This window comes from Bufo gargarizans, chromosome 8, assembly GCF_014858855.1.
Source record: "Bufo gargarizans isolate SCDJY-AF-19 chromosome 8, ASM1485885v1, whole genome shotgun sequence".
In the NCBI taxonomy this organism is placed as follows: domain Eukaryota; kingdom Metazoa; phylum Chordata; class Amphibia; order Anura; family Bufonidae; genus Bufo; species Bufo gargarizans.
The window spans coordinates 134,062,624-134,076,696 of NC_058087.1; the positions used below are offsets into that span (position 1 = coordinate 134,062,624).

At 47.2% G+C, this 14,073-nt stretch overlaps 1 protein-coding gene across 3 annotated transcripts in view; it reads left to right on the plus strand.

Annotated features, from left to right (window-relative positions):
* The first annotated feature begins 237 nt into the window (after nt 1-237).
* ALG1 (ALG1 chitobiosyldiphosphodolichol beta-mannosyltransferase) overlaps nt 238-14,073 on the plus strand; it is a 53,826-nt gene continuing 39,990 nt past the window's right edge. Inside the window, exons 1-3 of one of the 3 annotated variants that reach the window (XM_044305103.1) lie at nt 238-1,141; nt 8,451-8,528; nt 13,878-13,981. In XM_044305103.1, the coding sequence (XP_044161038.1) occupies nt 877-1,141; nt 8,451-8,528; nt 13,878-13,981 (447 nt within the window). In that variant the 5' untranslated portion in view covers nt 238-876. Of the gene's footprint in view, nt 1,142-8,450; nt 8,529-13,877; nt 13,982-14,073 lie in introns of those variants that run through there. The other 2 variants (XM_044305104.1, XM_044305105.1) reach the window with 2 other exon arrangements.

Sequence of the window (14,073 nt, forward strand, 5' to 3'; positions counted from 1 at the left end):
ATGGAAGAAAAAAAGGCAAGCTGGAAAAGGATATACAGAGAAGCAAAGGGCAACACCTCAATGGACAGCCATGTACCTCCGCAGGATACCAGGCCATACGCTGTGTCTCACAATAACTGGTAATGCGTCTCTTAGGCTACTTTCACACTGACGTTTCTGGGTTCGCTTGTGAGATCCGTTTCAGGGCTCTGACAAGGGGCCCAAAACGGATCAGTTCAGCCCCAATGCATTCTGAATGGATAAGGATCCGCTCAGAATGCATCAGTTTGGCTGCGTTTGGTCTCCGTTCTGCCTTAGAGGAAGACACCTGACGATGCGGAACCATCTACAAAGGGAGCCTTGTGCTTCCGCAGCTGGCGTCACGTTTACTTGCTCTATAAGAGGGACATGCTTCGTAGAAACCTCCTAAGGGGCAATGGATACCCCAGACATGGCCCTTTAGTGGAGCATTGCAAAATCCACATGTTAAATATCTGCAGCAGGTAGGATTGTGTGCTGTGTAGTTAGTGCAGAGTCTGCAGTGTGTAAACAAGGCCTACAGAATAGGACAGATCTGCTCCCAGCAGTGAGGGGTCTCACTAATAACATGTATATGAGGGGATTACTATTTCCAACATAAGAACTGGCAAAGTACATGTAAGGAGTTTAGACTTGGACACATCTTCTGACTTGAGGGTCTCAATGACGTCAGAAGACGCAGGCACAGAACACCACACAGCCTCTGGGCGCACGGCTCCGGGGTGCTGTGACGTCACGAGCCGCATGACGCAGAGCTGACGGGCTCATTAGGAAATAGACGTCCGCTCGGAGAAGCCAATCAGCGGGAGGGGGCGTGGCTCCACGTCGCCTGTCAGAGGTCTGTTCCGTACACAGACCATGGCTGGCAGGAGCGCGGTGCTGCTGGCGGGCTGTACGTGTGTGGCGGCGGCTCTGCTGCTGTCTGGCGCTGGCCCCGCGTGTCTTCTCTCCGCCCTGGCTCTGGTGCTCGCGCTGATATGCGGTAGCGGCTGCGGTATCTCCGGGAGCCCGTCCCATGTGTGTGTGCTGGTCCTGGGAGACCTGGGCCGCAGCCCGCGGATGACGTATCACGCCTTATCGTTGGTTAGGAACGGGTTCAGTGTGACCCTCGCCGGCTTCCGTGGTAAGACAGCTGAGCTCAGCCGGTAGGCTCTGATTGGTGAGCGCTCCGGGCTGCCCCTCCACAGCAGCCGTGTCCGCTCCCTGTAGAAAGCGCTGTACGTTAGGGATGGTTACATCTGCCCTCCGATGGAGTGCCCCACGTGGGGTCTGCACTTGTGACATGCAGGTGTCATCATCCCTTACAGTTGAGTGAATCAAACCTGACAAAGTGGAATTCAATCAGAATTTCAGGGAAAACTTGATTTGCCACGAAGCCGAATTTCCTTATGCTTCGTGGTAACGAATCGAATTTCCCTGAATGACGGTAAAAAAAAAAGAAATCATACTTATCTCATCCGTTTGATCGCAAAGAGCTGACCGCCACCATCTTGATTGAACATCTTGCGTAAAATCCTGTCCACTGTGACATTTGACATCACCATGGACCACATAGGATTTTGTGCTGGATCTACAATCAATATGGCGGCTAGCTCTTCGCGATCAAATGGATGAGGGCAAGTATTCATTTTTTTTACATTTTATTTTACACTGTAAGGCCTCATGCAAAGGGCCGTTGCCCGGCCTGCATACAGCGGGGCCGCAATACACAGGGACTGGCCGTGTGCACCCTGCATCACGTATGTGGACCCATTCGCTTGAATGGGTCTGCAATCCAGGAAATGCAGCGCGGCATGGAAGCACGGATCGGAATGTTGAATGTGTCTCGATCCGTCCCGGCCGCCGCACGGATGTTGCCCTTGCATTGTGGACCGCAAATTGCGGTCCCCAATACACGGAACGGCCGCGCAACGGTCGTGTATATGAGGCCTAATATTGATATCAGATGCCGCGATCAGCTATGAACGCGGTATCTGAGGGGTACAATGATGGGGGCGGTGCAATCAGATTTTTTATTTTATTTTTATTCACATAGGACGTGCTACCAGTGGTAAATCTGTGCAGATGTCTTCTGCAGCACAGCGAGGGCTGAGCAGTATTAAAGGGATTCTGTCACCTCCCCTAAGGCAAAAAACGATTTAAAACCAGCCATGCAGCACAGCTTACCTGGATTAGGCTGTGCTGTTCAATCTTGAAATCCGTCCAGCAGTTAGTTCAAAAAACGAGTTTGATCAATGAGGAAATGCGTCCTGAAGGTGCCCAGAGGGGCGTTTTTTTCTTCTGAGAGAGCCCAGTCCCGCCCCTTTTTCAGTGCCCAGCCCGCCTTCCTTTTACTTCCTAACTGCCGCCTCCAGCCTGCCACAGCCTCCCCTTCCTCTCCTCCCCCTCCCTCTTGCCGAACGAAGTCTCGCACAGGCGCAGTACCCACTGAGGGCTGCGCCTGTGCGATCATCAGGAGACTGAGGGCGGCAGCTTCATCTTCGTCACTGGGCATGCGCCGAGCCCAGTGACGTCCGATGCTCGCTCTTCCCTGCTGACTGAGGGAAGAGCGAGCATCGGACGTCACTGGGCTCGGCGCATGCCCAGTGACGAAGATGAAGCTGCCGCCCTCAGTCTCCTGATGATCGCACAGGCGCAGCCCTCAGTGGGTACTGCGCCTGTGCGAGACTTCGTTCGGCAAGAGGGAGGGGGAGGAGAGGCAGGAGAGGCTGTGGCAGGCTGGGGGCGGCGGTTAGGAAGTAAAAGGAAGGCGGGCTGGGCACTGAAAAAGGGGCGGGACTGGGCTCTCTCAGAAGAAAAAAACGCCCCTCTGGGCACCTTCAGGACGCATTTCCTCATTGATCAAACTCGTTTTTTGAACTAACTGCTGGACGGATTTCAAGATTGAACAGCACAGCCTAATCCAGGTAAGCTGTGCTGCATGGCTGGTTTTAAATCGTTTTTTGCCTTAGGGGAGGTGACAGAATCCCTTTAACCGCTTCCCTACATAGTGCGTTATGGTGACTTGCTGCATTTTGATGTACTAGTACGTCATGGTAATCGGGCGGGCACAGGAGCGGTGCGCACCCGATCACTGCAGGGGCCCGGCAGTCCCTGATAGCCGAGCCCCTGCTGCATCAATGCTGGCAGATTAACCCAGTGCTGACCACGGCATAAAAAGGTGCGTGCGGCGGGTGAGGGAGCCCATCAGGTCCCTTTCCCCTGATTTTATAATAAAAAATAGAAAAAAAAAGGAAAAAAAAACAAATATTGGGTATGACCGCGTCTGTAACAACCAGCTCTATAAATATATCACATGATCCACCCCAAAAAATAAAAACTGTGTAAAAGAAAAAGCTATTTTTGTCACCTTACATCACAAAAAGTGCAACACCAAGTGATCAAAAAGGTGTACACAAAATGGTACCAATAAAACCATCACCTCATCCCGCAAAAAATAAGCCCCTACATAAGAAAATCGCTTTATAAACAAAACAAAAAACTATAGCTCTCAACATAGAGACATTAAAACATCTTTTTTAGTTTCAAATATGCTATTATTGTGTTAAAGTGAAATAAATAAAGTATGCATATTAGGTATTGTCGCATCTGTAACAACCTGCTCCATAAAAATATCACATGACCTAAACTCTCAGGTGAACAACATAAAAAAAGAAAATTAAAAACCGTGCCCAAAAATTTTTTGGGTCACCTTACATCACAAATATTACAACAAGCGATTAAAAAGGCGTACCAGTATGTCCCCCAAAATAGTACCAATCGAACCGTCACCTCATCCCGTATAATTTGAGACCCTACCTAAGACAATCGATCAAAAAATAAAAAAGCTATGGCTCTCAGACTATGGAGACACTGAAACACAATTTTATTTGGGGGGTTTAAAAAATGCTATTATTGTGTAAAACTTAAATAAGAAAAAGTATACATATTGGGTATTGCCACGTCCGTAACGATCTGCTCTATAAAAATGTCACATGACCTAGCCCCTCAGGTGAACGGTGTAAAAATTAAATAAAAACAGTTCCAAAACAACCAATTTTTTGGTCACCTTGCCCCATAAAGTGTAAAAATTATAAAAAAAATCATATGTACCCAAAAATGACAACTTTTCCTGCAAAAAACAAGCCCCTGCCCAAGACGATGGGCAGAAAAATAAATAAAAAATATGGCGTTCAGAAAATAGACACAAAAAAAATTACTTTTTTTTTCTAAAATGCTTTATTATGTAAAACTGAAACAAAGAAAGTAGACCTATTTGATATAATTGCTTCTGTAACAACCTGCTCTATAAAAATAGCACACTATCTACCCTGTGAGATGGATGTTGTAAAAAATAAAAGCGGTGCCAAAAAGGACATTTTTTGGCTACCTTGACAAAAAACATAATATAGTAATTTAAAATCATATGTACCCCAAAATAGTACCAAGAAAAACTGTCACCTTATCCTATAGTTTATAAAATGGGGTCACTTTTGGGGAGTTTCTACTCTAGTTGTGCATCAGGGGGGCTTCAAATGGGACATGGCATCTAAAAACCAGTCAAGCAAAATCTGCCTCCAAAAACCATATGGTGCTCCTTCCATATGGCGCTACCACATATGGGGTGTTTCTGTAAACCGCAGAATTAGGGTAATAAATATTGAGTTTTGTTTGGCTGTTAAGGGTTTCTACCACCAGAAATACTGTTATGTAGCTGACTGATATAGCGATGCGTTAATGTCAGCACTACATAACAGTATGTTTCTGACATTTGTCCCTGCAGCTGTTTTTGTAAAATAAGCACTTTTATCATATGCTAATGAGCCTCTAGGTGCTATGTGGGCGTAAAATCAGCACCTAGAGGCTCGGTCTACTCACCCTTTATCCCGCCCAGGTCCTCTGTTTTGCCCACCCTGCTCCTCTTGATTGATGTCACTGTTCCCTGCATCGCAGACGAAATCCTGCGCCGTTCACTATTGTATTCGGCGCAGTGAGTGAATGATGCGCTCCTGGTGCCGGATTCCTCACTGCGCCTGCGCCGACTACGTCACAGTGAGGAAGCCGGCATTAAGAGAGCGGCCTTCACTCTCTGCGCCTGCGCCGAATACAGAAGTGAACGGCGCAGGCGCGGGATTTCTTCTGAGATGCAGGGAACAGTGACATCAATCAAGAGGAGCTGGGTGGGCAGAACGGAGGACTTGGGCGGGATAAAGGGTGAGTAGATCGAGCCTCTAGGTCAGGCATGTCCAAACATGCGGCCCTCCAGCTGTTGCAAAACTACAACTCCCAGCATGCCCTAATAGCTGTAAGATCCAGGCATGCTGGGAGTTGTAGTTTTGCAACAGCTGGAGGGCCGCAGTTTGGACATGCCTGCTCTAGGTGCTGATTTTACGCCCACATAGCACCTAGAGCAGGCATGCTCAACCTGCGGCCCTCCAGCTGTTGTAAAACTACAACTCCCCAAATGCCTAGCTGTAGGCTGTTCGGGCATGCTGGGAGTTGTAGTTTTGCAACAGCTGGAGGGCCGGAGGTTTAGCATGCCTGACCTAGAGGCTCATTAGCACCTTCCTCCATACATTTTGGGAGTCTCCCACACGCCTTTTCACAAACTCACAATGTGCCTTTTTGTGATATTTATTTTCTTATTTTCCTGTAGTGCCTGTTAGTATGAAAAATATGGTAGATTTATTGCACACAGTGATCTATTCCAAGCGTCTATTTCTTTTAATGTTGATGATTATGGCTCACAGCTAATGCAAACCCAAAAGTCAGCATCTCGTAAAATTATAAGATTGTGAAAAAGTTCAATATTGTAGACTCATGGTGTCACAGTCTAATCGGCTAATCAACACAAAACACCTCCAAATGTTTCCTAAACCTTTAAATGGTCCCTCAGTCTGGTTCAGTAGACAATCATGGAGAAGACTGCTGCCTTGACAGTTGTCCAGAAGACAGTCATTGACACCCTCCACAAGGAGGCTAAGCCACAAAAGCTCATTGCTGAAGAAGCTGGCTATTCACAGGGTGCTGTATCCAAACATATTAATGGAAAGTGGAGTGGAAGGAAAAAGTGTGTTAGAAAAAGATGCACAAGTAAGGGCCCTAGCACACGACCGTAGAGACATCCGGTCCGTGAGCAGGCCATATGTCCCGGAGCAGCATTGATCATGCGCACGGGAGCACAATGATACTGTGCACATCGAGCTGCCTGTGGGGCTATTGTCCCGCACTCATATAATCTTATTAGTGCAGGACAATAGTCCTGCGGGCGTTTTAACAGGCACAGCATCGTTGTAATCTATGATGCTGTGTACACCCGTGCGCATGATTAATGCCGCTCCGGGGCATATGTCTCGGAGGGCATACGGTCGTGTACAAGGGCCCTAACAGGGATAACCGCAGCCTTGAAAGAATCGTCAAGTAAAGGCCATTGAAGAATATGGGGGAGATTTGCAAGGAGTGGCCTACGGCTGGAGTCAGTTCTTCAAGAGCCACCACACAGATGTATCCAGGGCATGGACTACAACTGTCTCACTCCTTGTGTCAGGCCACTCATGACCCAGAGACGTCAGAAGTGTCTTACCTGGGCTAAGGAGAAAAAGGACTGGACTGCTGCTCAGTGATCAAAAGTCCTGTTTGTAGATGAAAGTAAATTTTGAATTTCATTTGGAAATCGAGGTCCAAGAGTCTGGAAGAAGAGTAGAGAGGCACACAGTCTAAGTTGCTTCAGGTCCAGTGTGAAGTTTCCACAGTTCTTGATGGTTTTAGGAGCCATGTCATCTGCTGCTGTTGGTGCGCAGTGTTATATCAAGCCCAAAGTCAGCACAGTCTTCTACCAGGACATTTTGGAGCACTTCATGCTTCCTCCCACTGACAAGCATTATGGAGATGCTGATTACATTTTCCAGCAGGACTTGGCACCTGCCCATAGCATCAATATCTGGTTTACTAACCACGGTATCACTGTGCTTGATTGACCAGCAAACTTACCTGACCTCAGCCCCGTAGAGAATCTATGGGGTTTTGTCAAGAGGAAGATGAGAGATACCAGACCTAAGAATGTAGACGAGCTAAAAGCCAACTATCAAAGCAACCTGGGCTTCCATAACACCTCAGCAGGGCCTCAGACTGATCGCCTCCATGCCAAACCGCATTGATGCTGTAAGGAGCCCTGACAAAGTATTGAGTACATATACTGTACATACTTTTCAGTAGGACAACATTTCTGTAATACATTATATATATATATTTTTTTTTATTGGTCTTATATCATTTTCTCAGATACTAACTTTTGGGTTTTCATTAGCTGTAAGCCATAATCACCATTAAAAGAAATAAACTCTTGAAATAGATCACTCTGTGGGTAATAAATTGAATTACTGAAATAAATAAACTTTTCCATGGTATTGTAATTTATTGAGATGCAGTTGTATGTTATTTATATAATGAAAATAGTGCATTCGGTTTACTTGGACGTGTTTTTACGTTAATTGAGAGAGAAAAATATTCAAGATTATAATCTATAATTGAAAAAAGTTAAAATAATCAAGATTACATTTTTGCCAGAAATGCCTAAAACGTAATATGAACAAGATAAGTTACAAACTGGTACAGGCGGAGAGACATCTGTAACGTACGTATTTGCTTTCTGATGGTGAATTACTGCTGCAAACAAACCAGTAGTAGTATGTACTTGTAGTATGTACTTGTATGCTCTGGGCCCACACTGAACCTAATGACACCTCCAATTGTATATAAGAAAGTCACGGCATGCTCAATTACATGCCATTATATGGAGGTATTCATCTCTTCTGCAGCATCTGAAATCCCTACAGGTCCGTTTTGGATGATATTTGCCCCAAATCTGCAGTATGCTGGTGACACCGGGTATAGATTTTCCCACTAGTTCTGCAGCCGTAGTTTCACACGTGTGTAGACTCAGCCGGAGCACTGGAGCACACTGCCATAGTTTGGTCGGTGTTGTATTGATCCATACAGACACCTTTAGAAACACGTTACAAATGACGTATTAGGCCATGTCCACATTTGATGCCATTTGCAGTGGAAATATCTTCTGCCACGTGTCTCCCACCAAATCTGCGGCACATTCACCATGAGTTATGCAGATGTGTTGTGGATTTGACACAGACTTTACCTTCTTATTAATTGCAAAGGATAAAATCCACAATGGCAATCTGCAGCATAAAGTGACAAGACCAAGGCCAATTTCCACAGCAGATTTGTTTCCACAGCTTCACTATAATCTCGCCCATGTTGCTGACTGTGCAGATCTGTATCCCTTGTAGAATTGCTTCCAGGGGAGAATGGTGGCCATCATAGTCAGTATGAGGTCTTAGGGCAGCCTCCTCGTGGAAGCCGTTTCAGACATAACTGTACTGTGCGGGTTGTGAGGTTATAATGTTTCATTTTTCACTCTTTTCTATTTCTAACAGAAACTGAGCCGCACAAAGATGTCGTGGACCATCCAAAAATCAAAATCCACCAGCTTTCTGACTTCAGGGTGCTAAAAGGTAACGGTCACTTCCTCTGATTTGTCAGGTGAAGAGGTGTATAAGGCTTGTGCGTTAAGCAGATCCGGCAGGAACAACCTGCCGGATCAGTCACTGCCAGAATGCCGCCTGGCCCCATTCACTATAATGGGGACCGGCAGAGATCCAGACACAACCCGCCAAATATGCAGAGGAGAGGCTTGACAAATACCAGGGCGCAGGGATATTTGTTCGGCTGCTCCACTGCAAATTTTAAAAGGTGCGTCCGAATTTCCGCCGGTCCCCGTTATATATGGACGGAATTCCGGCAGTGACTCCGCAGATGTGAAACAGGCCTTACTCGAAACGTCTTATCTATGAGATTCAAGCTGAAACATTTGGATCCAAATATTAGTTCCCTATGAAGGTTGTGCCTTATCTCGGGTTTTTCCCCTTGCTCTACGTTGCCCTTCCTCCTTAACCATGGTGAGGCCTGCACACTTAGTCACATCTAATCCTGGAAGGGGAATATATAGGGAAACCTGCAATAAAACGAGAGACATTTCTGTCTCCAGGTTAATGGAACTGCATTTCTGTTCCCTCCACCCTGATAATTAAAACCACCTCCTAATATTGCGTACATCGCCCTTGTGTTGCCAAGAGTCTGGGCCTGTTGTGGAGGCACCTTTCCATCATAGATAGTCAGCTACAACTTTTTCATCTAGTTTGCTACACTAGGTTTGTTCATGTCAGATAAGGCCAGACTGGATAGCCCACGCTCCTCACCCGCATCAGTGAGCCTTGGGTGCCCATGATGCTCTTGCCAATTTACTGGTGGTTCTTCCATGAACCACTTTTGGTAGGCACTAACCACTGCAAACCAGGAATGCATCAGTCCTGGTGTTTTGGAGGGAATTGGATCCACTTGGCTAGCCATCACTATTTGGCTTTTGTCAACAACGCTCAGATCCTTCTGCTTGCCCAGTTTTCCTGCTTCTAACACACCAACCCCAAGAACTGACTGTTCACTTGCTGCCTAATGTATCCAACCCTTTCATCATGGGTGCCGTTGTCATGCGATAAGCAGTGGTTGCAGGCTGAGTTTACACAACCCGTTTTTAGATGCAGTTTTTGAAGCTAAACCCAGGACTGGTTTTGGTTTCAAAAGCTGCATCTAAAAACCTGAATGTGTAAATCCAGCCTCAAAGGGGGTAGTCTTATCTTAAACATTGGTGCCATATCTCTAGGATATGCCACCAATGTCAGATAGATCTGGGACCCATACTTATCTCCAGAATGGGGCCACTCATGTGCGGCCGCCCTCCATCCATCACTTTTGGAGGCCCATTCTGGAGATATTCTAGCCACCAATATCTCAGATAAGACAACCCCTTTAATGTTGTGACTAATTAGTAAATATAATGAGAGAACTAGGAATTAAAATCATTCTGTAGTGGAAGCTATCTTTTTTCACACTTGGTATTGAAGTTACAGGCCCCACGCCTGAGACTGCATCAGTTCTGATGACAAATCTGATATCTGTCAAATGCTTGGTTTTCATGGAGACCTTGTGTGGATTAATACAGGCTTCAGTCTGTTTGGTCCCTTCATTCATACAAGGTTTTCAAGACAATCCTGCACCTGACAGACGTCTGGAATAGACGTGCTTTCATTAGTGCCTCGGTAGTGCAGCCTCAGGCTTTTGACCTAAAACTGCAAGTGACTGTATGTCAGCATAGACAGCAAAGAAAGTGTCAGCTAGAAATTTCTTCTAGGAGGTATCTGCTTTGCTTCAACTGCTGTGACTGAAATGTAAATGAATACGAGTGTGGACGCACAGAATAAATGGTGAGCATTTTGAGAAGTTTCTGTGTGCCAGAAGCCATTTGTCACATCATAGTAATTTCATTTTGCACCTTTTGGCTTCTACAGCTTTTGGTCGCGTGCACACGAACGTGGTGTGTTTTGCGTTCCGCAAATCGCGGATCTACAAAACATGGATGGCGTCCATGCGCGTTCCGCAATTTGCAGAACGGCACGGACAGCCTTTACGTATAACTGCCTATTCTTGTCCGCAAAGCGCGGACAAGAATAGGACATGTTATAATTTTTTTGCGGCGCAACGGAACGGAGCAATGAATGCAGACAGCATACGTAGTGCTGTCCGCATCTTTTGCGGCCCCATTGAAGTGAATGGGTCCGCATCCGAGCTGCCAAAACGGCGCCTCGGTGCTCGTTTGAATCGTTCTATTATGGAATCGGCCTGATGTTATCGTTCTCTCCCCACCACCACCCCTATTCGGTTGAATATTCATCATAGGCAGCACACTGACCTGATTACACAGGGCAGATAGTCGAGCGTACGTAAGGCTGCGGCTACACCTAGATCAGCTTGAAAATATCTTCCAGCTCTAGTGAGTAGCTTAGAATCTGCTGGAGCAATTTAATCGCTAGAGATTAAGGGGAAATTTATCATTCCTCTACGCCATGGATTTGGCATACAAAAATTAGCAACACCCAGTTTTAGTCGCAACTGCCATTTTTATGCCACCCTCATGGGGGCGATCAGCTCCAGCACATTTATCTTAATTTCTGCCAGAAACTGGGGCAATGACTGAAATCTATGACAACTACAAGCTGGAATAGGTGATAGTCTGGCGCATGGACTGCTGAAGGTGGCCCCAGAAGCCCAGGGGCCATCAAGACAGAAGTGGCACACAAATTCCCAAGATTCTCATGTTACTCTGTGAAGGAAGAAGCAGCTTGGAGATCTCTCTGAAGTCCCAGCATTAAAGAAAAAAAAAAACCCTAGCTACTAGTCTGCAGCAATTTCATCTCTGGCGATTATAACCCTCCAGCTGTACTCGCTTCAGCCATTTTGAATAGATTTTCAATGCATTTCCTATGGACAGTGATTTATATTTTTATAGCCGCAGCCTACACCTAGCCGTCAAACACTCCTATGAACGCTTGTTCTCCATTATTAGCCCAAAATCGGGCAGTGTAATAGGCCCTGAAGAGGAGCTGAACAGATTGAACTAGAGTTAGGCCTCATGCACACGACCGTTGTGTGCATCCGTGGCCGTTGTGCCGTTTTCCGTTTTTTTTCACGGACCCATTGACTTTCAATGGGTCCGTGGAAAAATCGGAAAATGCACCGTTTGGCAGCCGCATCCGTGAGCCGTGTTTCCTGGCCGTGAAAAAAATATGACCTGTCCTATTTTTTTCACGGCCAACGGTTCACGGGCCCATTCAAGTCAATGGGTCCGTGAAAGAACACGGATGCACACAAGATTGGCATCCGTGTCCGTGATCCGTGGCCGTAGGTTTTAGTTTCATACAGACGGATCCGAAGATCCGTCTGCATAAAAGCTTTTTCAGAGCTGAGTTTTCACTTCGTGAAAACTCAGATCCGACAGTATATTCTAACACAGAGGCGTTCCCATGGTGATGGGACGCTTCTAGTTAGAATACACTACAAACTGTGTACAAGACTGCCCCCTGCTGCCTGGCAGCACCCGATCTCTTACAGGGGGATATGATAGTACAATTAACCCCATCATATCCCCCTGTAAGAGATCAGGGCTGCCAGGCAGCAGGGGGCAGACCCCCCCTCCCCAGTTTGAATATCATTGTGCGTCCCCCCCCTCCACTGTTGTTAACTCGTTGGTGGCCAGTGTGCGCACCCCCCTCCCTCCCTCTATTGTTTTAATACATTGGGGCCAGTGTGCGCGCGCCCCCCCAACCCCCCCTCCCTCCCTCTATTGTTTTAATACATTGGGGCCAGTGTGCGCACCCCCCCAACCCCCCCCCCCCCCTCCCTCCCTCTATTGTAATCATCATCGGTGGCAGCGGAGTAGAAGATTTTCATACTTACCTGGCTGCTGGCTGCTGCGATGTCTGCGTCCGGCCGGGAGCTCCTCCTACTGGTAAGTGACAGCAATGCGCCGCACAGACCTGTCACTTACCAGTAGGAGGAGCTCCCGGCCGGACATAGAGATCGCAGCAGCCAGCAGCCAGGTAAGTATGAATCTTCTACTCCGCTGGCACCGATGATCGGGGGGGGGGGGCACACTGGCCCCAATGCTATTATTACAATAGAGGGAGGGAGGGGGGGGGGGTTGGGGGGGCGCGCACACTGGCCCCAATGCTATTATTACAATAGAGGGAGGGGGGGGGGGGTTGGGGGGGCGCGCACACTGGCCCCAATGCTATTATTACAATAGAGGGAGGGAGGGAGGGGGGTGCGCACACTGGCCACCAACGAGTTAACAACAGGGGAGGGGGGGCCCACTGGCCACCAATGAGTTAAAAACAGGGGGGGGGGGGGGGGGGTCTGCCCCCTGCTGCCTGGCAGCACCTGCCAGGCAGCAGGGGACAGTCATGTACACAGTTTTTTTGTATATTCTAACCTGAAGCGTCTCCATCACCATGGGAACGCCTCTGTGTTAGAATATACTGTCGGAAATGAGTTTCACGATATAGCTCATATCCGACAGTATATTCTAACATAGAGGCGTTCCCATGGTGATGGGGACGCTACAAGTTAAAATATACCATCGGATTGGAGAAAACTCCAATCCGATGGTATAACAGAACTCCAGACTTTACATTGAAAGTCAATGGGGACGGATCCGTTTGAAATGGCACCATATTGTGTCAACATCAAACTGATCCGTCCCCATTGACTTGCATTGTAATTCAAGACGGATCCGTTTGGCTCCGCACGGCCAGGCGGACACCAAAATGACTTTTTTTTTTTCATGTCCGTGGATCCTCCAAAAATCAAGGAAGACCCACGGACGGAAAAACGGTCACGGATCACGGACCAACGGAACCCCGTTTTGCGGACCGTGAAAAAAAACGTCCGTGTGCATGAGGCCTTAGTGGGAAGCTTCCGAGTGTGTGGTGGCGTGACTTTCCAGTGTGAACACGACCGCCTACTGGACTCGTAAGGCCACTAAATGACTACATTTCACGTTCTAGGGAATCATTCCCCACTGTCGCCTGCTGCCCACAGATAGGACGGCATGTTTAACCTGACAGATTCCCTTTAAAGGAGTCGTCTGGTACAGAAAACGTACCTTATCTTGGTAATACATACCTTACTCACAAGTCCCCTTCCAGGTTCTGTCTGCTGGCCTCCAGGGGTGACGTTTCGGCATTGTCATGTCACTGGTGCAGCCTACACATCATAGGAAGGCATGATACAGAGACCATTGGGGGACCTAGGAATCGTCAGGGGATTATTACCCACGTTGTTATTTTAGATGATTTTGCACTTAGTCAAGCATTTCAAGGGTCCAGGCAACACCTTGATCATTCATGTTCAGTATGACAAATCTCAGACTTGGCAAATAAAATAGTTATTCTATTTCTATTCTATTTTAGTTGGACCAAGAGTCTTTAGGTATGTCCTAAAGGTTACTGTGCAGGCTTTCCAGCTCTTCTGGGAACTGCTGAAGATTGATCCTCCATCCTTTATCCTTCTTCAGGTAAGGATTGACTTGATGTAAGGGGAGTGTCCTTTCTGCTGCATGTCAGGAGGAGTGTCTTTTCTGCTGAAACTAAGCATGTGCGGCCATCT